This window comes from Astatotilapia calliptera, chromosome 15 (assembly GCF_900246225.1).
Source record: "Astatotilapia calliptera chromosome 15, fAstCal1.2, whole genome shotgun sequence".
Taxonomy (NCBI): Eukaryota; Metazoa; Chordata; class Actinopteri; order Cichliformes; family Cichlidae; genus Astatotilapia; species Astatotilapia calliptera.
In genome coordinates this window covers 40,169,870-40,182,255 of record NC_039316.1, presented here as the reverse complement: position 1 = coordinate 40,182,255, position 12,386 = coordinate 40,169,870, and the positions used below count along the sequence as shown (strand labels likewise).

Genomic DNA, 12,386 nt, shown 5'->3' with positions numbered 1-12,386 from the left:
CAATCCCTCTGTCACTCAGGTTTTATTTCCAACACAAAGCATCATTAATCTGTGTTATTGATGATTGTTAATCATGTATCAGTACACTGATTGATTGACAAGTAATCAGTAAACATGTTGATTAGTTCATCATGTTGATCTGTGCTGTGATTGGCTGTTAGAGGTCACTGATGGATCAGGTCTTCTCCTGAAGTTCATCCGGAGAAAGCGTATGAAGGTCGACCTTTGACCCCGAGTCCTGTGACCTGTGCATGCGCGCGCGCACACACACACACACACACACACACACACACACACACACACACACACACACACACACACGAGTCAGGGCAGTAGTGATGGGAATTCCGGCTCTTTTTGGAGAACCGGCTCTTTCGGCTCGGCTCACTAAAAACAGCCGGCTCTCTCGGCTCCCAACCAGCTCTTCAGGTTGTTTTGTTGCTTTAATTAGTGTGTGAATGTGTGTGTGAATGGGTGAATGACTGAATGTAGTGTGAAGAGTGTGAAGCGCTTTGGGGTCCTTAGGGACTAGAAAAGCGCTATACAAATGCAGGCCATTTACCATTTTAATTAATTTATTATCAACAACAATATAAAATTATGCACAAAATAAATTACTAATGTAAAAAAAAAAGTGGATTTATTTATATGTTTACATATAAATATATGCGGTGGCCCCTAGAGACATAACCCCTAACCCTAACCACTAACCCTCTGCAAAGCCAGAACATCTTACTATTCGTCACTGATTGAAGAAAATAAGAACCCCAGGTTTCTCTTCAGCTCTGTAGCCAGGCTGACAAACAGTCAGAGCACTGTTGAGCCAACTATTAGTATACGTAGCATGCATTTTCACTGCTATGCAGATGACACCCAGCTCTATCTGTCCATGAAGCCAGATAACACACACCAATGAGTTAAACCGCAGGAATGGCTCTTGGCTCTTTCAAAGGAAGAGTACCCAGCCACTGGTACAGATATGTGGACGACACCTGGGTCAAAATCAAGACACAAGAAGTGGAATCCTTCACTGCGCACATTAACGCTGTGGATAAGAACATCAAGTTCACCAGGGAAGGCACAAAGGACGACTGTTTGCCTTTCCTGGACTGCGCTGTGCACATTGAAGAGAACGGCAAACTCAACATCGAAGTTTACCGGAAGCCCACACACACGGACCAGTACCTCCTCTTTGACTCCCATCACCCTTTGGAACACAAACTTGGAGTAATCAGGACCCTACACCACCGGGCAGAATATGTTCCCTCTAAGCCTGAAGGGAAAAAGAAGGAACACACAAATGTAAAGGAAGCATTCAAAACGTGCGGCTATCCTAAATGGGCGTTCTTAAAGTCAGCAAAGAGGCACAGAAAAGAAGACCAGACACCAGCGAGGGAGGACAGACGCAACAACATTGTCATCCCCTATGTAGCCGGCGTATCAGAGAAACTCAGGAGAGTTTTCTCCAAGCATGACATCCCAGTGTATTTCAGACCCAGCAACACGCTCAGACAGAAACTGGTTCACCCGAAAGACAAAACGCCAAAACACAAACTTAACAATGTGGTGTATGCTGTACAGTGCAGCGAGGAATGCTCAGACCTCTACATTGGAGAGACCAAACAGCCACTTCACAAGCGCATGGCACAACACAGAAGAGCCACCTCCACAGCACAAGACTCAGCAGTCCATCTGCATCTTAAGGATAAAGGTCACTCTTTCGAGGATGCCAATGTTCACACTTTGGACAGAGAGGACAGATGGTTTGAAAGAGGAGTGAAAGAAGCCATCTATGTCCACTGTGAGCGACCATCTTTGAACAGAGGCGGGGGTTTACGACACCAACTCTCTGCCATCTATAATCCAGTTTTGAGATCCCTTCCCAGACGCCTTAACGCCCACTCACATCCTGGGCCATCTGACCTCAGGAATTCGCATGATAAGGTGGGGCCAGGTTTCACAATGAACACACCCGAAACTCTGGCTGATTGGGACCCATGCCCAGTTTCCCACCTTGGCTCAGGCGATTAGAGGATCATCAGGGGGTCCTTTTGTCCCTCTGTGGGGGGGACACTCCCACTAGGTTTATATCTGGGACTCTCCACCATTTGACCTTAGAACTGAAGAAGCTTCTCGGATGAGAGGTGAAACGTCTTCAAGCAACTTAAAGAAGTCCAGACGCTTTTCTTTGCAAGCTCCTTTGACTACGATGACCTGGATGACTGAGAACCTTCACAGACATTTCTCCCCTGCTCTTCTCCCTGTATACTAACTGCTGCACCTCCACCCACCAGTCTGTCAAGATAATCAAGTTTGCAGATGACACCACCGTTATTGGACTCATCTCGGACGGGGATGAGTCTGCCTACAGGAGGGAGGTTGAGCGTCTGGTGTCCTGGTGCAGCCACAACAACCTGGTGCTGAATGCCCAGAAGACAGTGGAGATTATTGTGGACTTCAGGAAGCACACAGCTCCACTCCCCCCCATCATCCTGACTGACACCCCCATCACCTCTGTGGACTCATTCCGCTTCCTGGGTACCACCATCACCCAGGACCTGAAGTGGGAGCCCACCATCACCTCCGTCATTAAGAAAGCCCAGCAGAGGATGTACTTCCTGAGGCAGCTGAAGAAATTCAACCTGCCAACACGGACGATGATGCAATTCTACACTGCAATCATCGAGTCCATCCTCACCTCCTCCATCACCGTGTGGTACGCTGGAGCCACTATCAGGGACAAACAGAGACTGCAGCGTGTTGTGCGCTCTGCTGAGAAGGTGATTGGCTGCAGACTCCTATCTCTGCAGGACCTGTACACCTCCAGGACACTGGGGCATGCAGCTCGGATCTCAGCTGACCCTTCTCACCCTGGACACAGTCTGTTTGACCTGCTCCCCTCAGGCAGGAGGCTCCGGTCCATTCGCACCAGAACCTCTCGCCATAAGAACAGTTTCTTCCCCTCTGCTGTTGAACACATGAACAATAACCGTATAACTGTTCCCACCACTAACACATGACCCTACGCTGTGTTCACTGCATCATTCCATGTTTGGCACTGATCACCACCTGCACTCATGTATATATCATGTATATATCTATCTACTTAGCACTTTTAATTCTTATTCTCATTTTTATTTTCATGTCTATTTAAGCTTAATTTATAACAGTATGTTTGCACTGAAGCACCGCAGCAATTTCCTAATGTTGTAAACCCGCTCAACATTTGGCAATAAAACCCTTTCTGATTCTGATTTTTGACCAGGACAAGTCCTTCAATGCACCTATTAAACAAATATGTAAGACTGAGTTCTTCCATTTGTGCAACATCTCTAAAGTTAGAAATATCCTGTCTCAGAGTGACGCTGAAAAACTAGTTCATGCATTTATTACTTCCAGGCTGGACGACTGTAATTCATTATTATCAGGAAGTCCTAAAAACTCCCTGAAAAGCCTTGAGTTAATCCAAAATGCTGCAGCAAGAGTCCTGACAGGGACTAGAAAGAGAGAGCAGATTTCTCCTGTTTTGGCTTCCCTTCATTGGCTTCCTGTTAAATCCAGAATTGAATTCAAAAATCCTGCTCCTCACATACAAGGTCTTAAATAATCAGGCCCCATCTTATCTTAATGACCTTGTAGTACCATATCACCCTATTAGAGCACTTCGCTCTCGCTCTGCAGGCCTACTTGCTGTTCCTAGAGTATTTAAAAGTAGAATGGGAGGCAGAGCCTTCAGTTTTCAGGCCCCTCTTCTGTGGAACCAGCTTCCAGTTTGGATTCAGGAGACAGACACTATCTCTACTTTCAAGATTAGGCTTCAAACTTTCCTTTTTGCTAAAGCATATAGTTAGGGCTGGACCAGGTGACCCTGAATCCTCCCTTAGTTATGCTGCAATAGACGTAGGCTGCCGGGGGATTCCCATGATGCATTGAGTTTTTCCTTTCCCTATGTATTAACAGACCTCTCTGCATTGAATCGTACTTGTTATTAATCTCTGTCTCTCTTCCACAGCATGTCTTTATCCTGTCTTCCTTCTCTCACCCCAACCAGTCGCAGCAGATGGCCCCGCCCCTCCCTGAGCCTGGTTCTGCTGGAGGTTTCTTCCTGTTAAAAGGGAGTTTTTCCTTCCCACTGTCGCCAAAGTGCTTGCTTGTAGGGGGTTGTCTGATTGTTGGGATATCTCTGTATTATTGCAGGGTCTTTACCTTACAATATTACACATGACCCAAGAAGTCTGAGCTCCAGTTTGGGTCAGTGACATAAAAGTTGAGTACGTCCATCTACTGTAAACAGTCTGAGAGCTCTTTGTGTTTCATCATCTTCTCACAGTCAAGTGTCAAAAGTTTATTAAAAGGGAACACATGAGCTGCCAACTCACCCTGAAGGTGCTTCCAGCCAGGGGCTGCTGTTTGCTCTCAGACTGGTTGAGGCCAAGACTGGCCGAGGTCACGTAGAGCTCAGAGTAGTCTGGACCTCCGAAACAACACGAGGTGGTCTTCGTCACCGGCAGAGAGATCGTCTTCAGCCGCACACCTGTGAGTGTATGACAGGTACATCATCATCATCACCACCACTTTAAAATGACCGCACTTACAGAAACACCCAGAATCGGCAGAAACCAGAACTAATCATCAGAACCAGAACTAACCAGTAGCAGGGTCGATGTTGATGACCCGCCCTCCGTCGTAACAGGCCACCCACAGACGACCTTCAGCATCAAGAGTCATCCCATCGGGAATCCCTTCCCCCTCCTGAATGTGGCATACCACACGGCGATTACCTAGGAAACACGGCTATAAATACAGATGTACTACACCATAAGCACACACAATGTGCAGCATAAGTACACAGGTACCAATGTGTCCAGTGCTGGGGTCGTGGTCAAAGGCGTCGACAGTCAGAGCCAAACTGTCGATGTAGAAAAACGTCTTCTGATCCTCAGACCAGTCCATCCCATTAGAGATGTCCACCTGAGAGGCAGACAGGTGAGCCAGACAGGTACGGGTGAGACAGACAGGTACAGTGAGACTGTACATTTATTTTACATGGTCAGGTATCAACGGCTCATTGACTGTCTTGTTTAATGAGCTGCCAACCTGGCTGATGTCATTAATACAGCCTAGGGCTGTGCGATATGACCAAAATCTCATATCCCGATATAAGACATTTATCGTCCTGACAACGATATAAATCACAAAAATGTAATATTTTCTGTAAATTCTGTGAATCTCGGGCAGCTCGACTTGTGTGAAGTTTTTCCAGCTGGGCGTCCTTTACCTGGATTCGAGTGCTTTTACTGATGCATGAAACTATACATTTTTAGACATTAGTTGTAACGGCGGTGTGAATGCGAGTGTGAATGGTTGTCTGTCCCTGTGTGTTGGCCCTGCGACAGACTGGCGACCTGTCCAGGGTGTACCCCGCCTTTCGCCCTATGACAGCTGGGATAGGCTCCAGCGCCCCCCGCGACCCTGAAAAGGATAAGCGGAAGCGAATGGATGGATGGATGGATGGATGGATAGTTGTAACGGCCACCATTTTCTTTCAAAGTTTGAGTCTAAGGTTTATTTTTTAGCACCTGACGGCTCTTTTTTTTTCTTCTCATCCGTAAACTCTCTGCATCTTTCACGTGATTCAGTTTATTTTGAAAAGTCTCAACAGGATCTTGAGCTTTATTGTGAAAGGTTTACGTGGAAAACAAACAAGCGGACAGCGGAGCCACGCGATGGTTTTACCGTCGTTGTTGCTAACGACAACACGTAAAAACAGGCGCTTGTCCGTCCGTAGTGTGGTTATATTAAATATAAGAGAAAGAGAGAACTTTAAGAAATTAATAATAACTACAGTGACCATCAAAACCATGAATAAATATTGCCGTAAACAGTTTATTTTATGACACCACGAAACAAACAATAGCGTAATATGAAATGATAGATGTCTTTATATCGTCATCCGATATATATCGTTATATCGAACAGCCCTAATACAGCCACTTGATTAAGAACACCAACAGGATTATCTTAGTCAGTATCACAGGCAGGTTAAGTTACCTGGCTCAGGTGTTTGGTCACAGTGAGGTCAGGGGCTACAGAGAACAGAGCTCCTTGTTTCCTTTCCCCGGACGGGTAATCTTTTAACATCGTACCTAAAACACATCCCACTGTTACCATAGCAACAGAGAGACAGGCAGGTAAGACAGTAACCAGGTGTGCAGACTGACCCGTTAGCAGTCGTCCACTCGGATCAGCCTTCCCATCATTCAGGCGGTTGTTCGGTTTGTCTTCATCGACCTCCACCAGTGATGTCACCTTGTGCGTCTGCCAATCAACAGCCACAATGTTGCGACCCACACCTGCAACGTACCCGCCCGACCTGCGAGGAACCGCGAAGCCCACTGTGTCAGCTGAGGGGAGAAGGACAGGTGAGACATGGTCAACATTCAGGTAAGCGTCAGACAGGTGAAAATGCTGATTGGCCCACCTGTCTCCACAGACTGGATGCGATTGGTCGCAGGACTCCATCGGTGGATTTTCTGCCCTATGATGTCAACAAACAGCAGGGTCTGCTCTGACTCCTCCCACACCGGCCCTTCACCAATCAGAGCGGTTGATTTCACTATGGGGTGCACCTTCACTGACGACATCTTTGGGGCCAATCACAGAGCAGGACACTGTAGCCATGGAAACAGCAGGTCAGTTGTTTTAAATCAAATTATGTACTGAACTCACCTGTACTACATGTACCTGTACTGTGTTAGTGAATCACCAATCAGCTGCTAGGAGAATCAACTAATCGCCTTATGAATGAGCAGCTGAGCAGGTGTCTTGTTGATTGGTGAAACAGGTCTGATGGGACATTCCCTGTACTGCTCAGAGGAACGTGGGCGAAGTATAACGGTCACCTGGACAACAGCGTGACGCTGACACGACCTTCGTGACCTCCACTCATAACAACAGGAAGTTCTCCTGACGGCGAGTCGGGCTAGACCCTGATCCCAGAATAAAAAACTTTCTGATGTCATTAACACACCTGGTGATGTCATAAACATGAGGGCAACAGGCGAAACACAAACATTGACCTTATGAGTTGTACAGTCCAGATTGACACTGTGGAAATGGAAATGTGCCCACAGGACAGCCGTTACCCCGACAATGACCCCGACCATGAGCTCTGTGCTGGGAGGTACTGCGGTCTTACATAAAGTAGTACTACTCATGTTCAGAAAGGAGTACTGCATCACGCAGTCTTATGTAACATGCAGCCTACATGACATGCAGTTTTTTTTATATTGATCTGTTGATTGATTATTAACTAACTGGTGAGTTAAACATTAAACTGAGTGAGTCAGCTTTCTTTCATCTCTCAGACACTTTAAAGAGCTGCTGGTTCCCTGGTCACTCCACTTTATTGGTATTTATATTAAGAGAAAAAAAAAGTGCAATACTGTATTAAATGCAAAAATTTATTGTACTGTTCAGTCTGTACTGCTGCTCATTCCTGCCACTGTGCAATATCCCATTTGCCCCCCCCCCCTCACATTCCTATATAAGATTTTCTTTATTCAATCACTAGTGTACATATATTTATATATACATATATATATTTAGTCTGTTAACTGTTAATCTTTTTTCTTTTACTATATTTTATTAACATTTTGCTCTTTACTATTTTTTCCACTGTACCATTCTGCTGAGTGACTGTCTTCTGCTCATCAAATACATTTCATTGCAATGTTGACCCTGTGCTAACTTGCATATGACAAATAAAACTGAAAACTGCTGTCTTTATTACCCCACAACAAATCAGCAGGAGTCTGATGAGCCTGATAGCATTCTGGTCGTCACTTTGATGTCCCATAAAACCTCACAGGTTCAGGCATAACAACAGACGCTCACAGAGACAGGTGAAGGTGCAGGAGGACAGCAGGGACATGCCCCAAACTAGGACAGCCCACTGTGACCTCAACACTTTTCATCTGTTCTGTGGTGTCCCAGCAGGAGTGTGCCGTGACGGCTGCGCCTCCACACATGAGGGGAACCTCCTCAAGTTTCATGGCTCCGTGTCCTCCTCATCATGCTCCAGGTGCACAGACTGCTCTGGATCCGATCATTAAACATCTGCCACGGCAGTGACACGTGCGTGAGGATCGCACAGTTCAGCGGAGGGAGGACACAGTCTTTAACTTTGACCATCCAGCAACCACGCGCGTGCGCACATGCAGAATAAAAAAAGTTTAAAGACTGCAGAGTCCTGCAGGACCAACACGCTGCTTCCGCCTTCTGTGTCTTTGTACGTGTCGGCCTCACCTGTCTCATCAACTACAGGTGAACTACGTGAATTTGACGTCGCTCGTCCCCGCACCAGGGGTGGATCTAGAAGGGTGGCATGGGGTGGCAAGTGCCACCCTAAAATGATCCCCTGCCACCCCAGTTTTGGATATGACAGTGTTGTTTACTAAAATAAGATAGCATTAACAGTTTGAGCGTAGTTACAGTCAACAGTGACTATAAATGCTAAAACTGAATATAAACCCCCCTCACCAGTAACAAATGGTTCAGCCCATAGCAGGACCGGCTTTTTTCTTGTTTTCAGTAGCAAGCGATGCTTATGATTGTGCCAGAGCACATTCTGAACAACACCATGGGAATTTCGCTTTTTACACAGGTGGGTGGATGTTACACTGTGGAAATGGAAGGTGAGTGTTGTTAACCCTCTGTGGTCCACGGACACGCTGCACCTCCAAATCACATGACTGATGTAAGCTGACACAGCAACAAGCTGCAGCCACGCTGAGTCTCTGTTTCAGCCACATTGAAAATTCGGACTTCAAAGTTTTTACATTTTAATTACAGGCCAGTAAATCCAGAGTTATGATAATATATATAAGCCACGCTTTTTTCTAAATACTGTTGTCACGTTTTTGTGTGTGTGTGTTTTAAGCGTTTTGTAAGGACAGCACGAAAACAGTAAAGAAAGGAAGAAAAGCCACCTCTCTCCTATCGGTGGAAAAAGTACCATGTCGGCCAATTTAAAAAAAGTCAACATGTGTGATTTGGTGTTTTAGGAAGAGGGAAAAGTTTTAGGAGCGACGGTAACGGCAGCGAGACAGAGCGAGAGAGAGAGTTTTTAGATGTGGGAGATTTGTGACATTTAGTGTGGAGTGTATACTTAGTGTGTTGTGTAGTCGTTGTTTTGTTTTATGTGTCAGTGAGGGCACTAATGAATGTCACAAAGGCACATTTGCAATGTAAACACTGTCACTAAGTAGAAAACCAGCGGAGTGATACACCTGCTGTTGTCAGGCCTGCAGGTTTCTCCCTGTGCTGTTCTCCTGTTTTTACTGACACACATCATTTGTGGGGCATCTTATTGCAACACCTGATTGTTCTCTCATTTTAGTTTTAGTAAGATTTTTAAATGGTTATACAAAATGAAAAAAAAAACGGCAGGTGTATTGGCTGCATTTTTAGATAAATAGTTGTTTATGTTTACAAAATGTACAATTTATATTTGCATTTCAAGTTATAAAAATTTACTCAACATGTCTGTGGGTTTTTTTACAGTAAAAAAAATACTACTAGGATCTTAAGTTCTTTGTGTGATTTCAGATCAGTAACACTAATGCAGTATGTCAGTGAAAAAAACAACTAAATTCAGTTGAGCTGAAAAGATACCAAACAAGGCAAGGGGAAAAAAATACAAACGTAAACTCAAAAGGAGTCAAAATCGCCGGTTGTATTTCAGACCTCAGTGAGTTAATCCAACAAATCATGAAAAATTAGGTTTACATGTTTGTTCATGACGGTGCAGATTTCTGACATTTTGTGTAATTTAAGCTGTAACAATGTGACTGTTTTCTAACAAAAAACAGTGAAACTCAAGTTAGACCTGTGTTTGTAAATAGACCGCCTCATGTTGTGTAGCTTTCAGGATTTTATACTTATTGGGCTACATACTTATTTATTATACAGGCTATACAGTACATATAATCAAAACTAACCATATGTAACCACCTGCATATGTGTTTGAAAAAAAAAAAGGCTTTGATTTTGCCACCCCATTTGATTTCTTTGCCACCCTCATGCCACCCTAAGAAAATTTCTCTAGATCCGCCCCTGCCCCGCACGGCTCGTGCACGTCTTCATTGAGGTGAACGACCGTGTTACAGTGAGGAACTGAGCCCTGGCAAGCCAAAATTCAGATTCTCACGGAGTCCCGTGAAGTTTGGAGCAAACACTAATGCCGAATTAAAAGCAGATTCGCTTTCATCCGGAAACACCAAACTTTTACCTCGCTAGCCTCCGGAAAAGCATGCGACACTAAAAATCAGCACATTTTTAGACGGAGTTTGGTTCGGTGTAAAGAAGTTAAGTTTGTAGCTTTCTGGAGCGCTACTATGTACTCAGTACACATAAACACAACTGAACCGGCACCCACTTACCTGCTGCAGTACCAGACGCAGTACTCTGAAGTGCTCTCTGTGTGTGCACACTGACCCAGTCTCGCAGCTCCGCCCCTCCCAGCGGAGCACCCCTGTCGCTACCCGATCTTTTTTTTTAAAACTTTATTGAGAAACAGTATACAGAACATGTATACAACCAGAACAAAATTAACATATGCCAGGGGGTGTAACACAAAGAATTACAAACATTCAAATAATTTGTAATTACTACAAATAGTAATAGTTTTCATAGCCTTTTTGTTAAGTGATCCATGAATCAATTTTATGTAACATAAAACATCATTATAGTAATGTTTAAAACTAGCCTTTTGGTTACTGTATTTGCATTTGTGAAAATAAAATTTAGCTAAGATAACTAACAAGTTTATTATAAAGTAAACATCATCTTTTTTTTTGCCTTCAAAAGAAACAATACACAACATTTTCCCGTTTCACAGTAAAGTCTTTATAGAGATGTCCAGCAATGAATCTACTGAAGTCTTTCCAAAATGTTCTAGTGCATGAACAGATCCAGAAGAGGTGCTGCACAGTCTCAGGATGGCTTCCACAAAATCCACAGCTCACATTTATGTCCCTTTTGAAGTTTGTCATATAATGATTAGCAGGATAAAATTTATGCAGTATTTTAAAGGAAACTTCTTTTACTTTATTCGTTACCAGATACTTGTTAGGAATTGTCCATAGTCTTTTCCAGTTAATGTCACTGACAAAGGAGAACAGTTAGAGATTCTGTCTGGAACAAAGCACGGATATTCTTATTGGCGCCGCCATTGCGTGCAATAGGTCGGCAGCCTTAACATGAAATTTCCCACTCGTGGGACTAATCTTATTTTATTACCTTTACTATGGTTTTGTTTTTTTTTAAACAATGTCTTTTTTATTAAGAGGTTTCCTTTTGTACACATAAACATCAACATATATATTATACATATAGACAGAAAGAAAAGAGAAGGATTACAGATGATCTGTACATTGAGGTTAAGTAGTACATTTAAGCTGTGAAATGAGTCCAAAAATGTATCTTCGGCTGTGAAATAAAAGAAAGAGAAAAAAAAGGAAAAAGGGAAAGAAAGAGAAAAAAATAATAATATAAACAAATGTATAATATATCCCAAAGTAACATAATCCCTGCAAAACAATCCCATTCATTCCCACCCAGGTCACTGCCTGCACTCGCACACTGTATTTCCACACCTGACTTAAGAGTTCGCTGAAAAATTCTTATAGATTTTGAAAAGCATCAAGAAAGGGTCCCCACATGTCTTGAAATTTCCCAGTGGAGTTCTGAAGTGAGTGTCTTATCTTTTCCAGTTTTAGACAGGCCATGAGGTCATATAACCACTGTTTGTGAGTGAGAGGGGCAGCGTCCCGCCACCTCAGTAGGATTGCCCTTCTGGCCAACAGGGAACAGAATGATAATGCCTGTTTTTTAGAGGCCGGTAGAAGCACCTCATTCCCACTGATGCCAAACAGAGCAAGAAGGGGGCCGGGGGCCAGCGTCACACTGAGAATTCCGGACAGGGTACGAAAAACCTCTGACCAGAACTGAGTGAGATTGGGACAAAACCAGTACATGTGGACCAGTGAGGCTTCAGCAGTTTTGCATCTGTCACAGTATGGAGTGATTTCAGGGTAGATACGGGATAATCTGGATTTTGAGAAATGGGCTCTATGCACCACTTTGAACTGGATTAAACAATGGCGGGCACATAGTGATGTAGTGTTGACATGTTTGAGTATAGAGGCCCATGTTTCATCAGAGATTGTCATGTTTAAGTCCTCTTCCCACAGTGTCTTGAGCTTGGATGAAGAGGTATGTGTCAAATTTAACATTTTATTGTAAAGCAAGGAAATCAGCCCTCTATTGGTTGGATTGAGTTGTAGAATAGTTTCTAGTAGTGTAGGCTCTGGTGGAGGGCTTGA

At 44.1% G+C, this 12,386-nt stretch overlaps 1 protein-coding gene across 1 annotated transcript; it reads right to left on the bottom strand.

The window, feature by feature from the left end:
• Positions 1-6: 6 nt before the first annotated feature.
• On the bottom strand, positions 7-10,529 carry rgn (regucalcin). The gene is made up of 8 exons (XM_026194470.1): positions 10,443-10,529; positions 6,482-6,671; positions 6,222-6,404; positions 6,052-6,146; positions 4,857-4,971; positions 4,650-4,781; positions 4,380-4,534; positions 7-245 (listed from the first exon to the last, which is right to left on the bottom strand). The coding sequence occupies exons 2-8, from the start codon at positions 6,642-6,644 to the stop codon at positions 195-197; spliced, it is 894 nt and encodes a 297-aa protein (XP_026050255.1). The 5' UTR covers positions 6,645-6,671; positions 10,443-10,529; the 3' UTR covers positions 7-194.
• Positions 10,530-12,386: the final 1,857 nt, after the last annotated feature.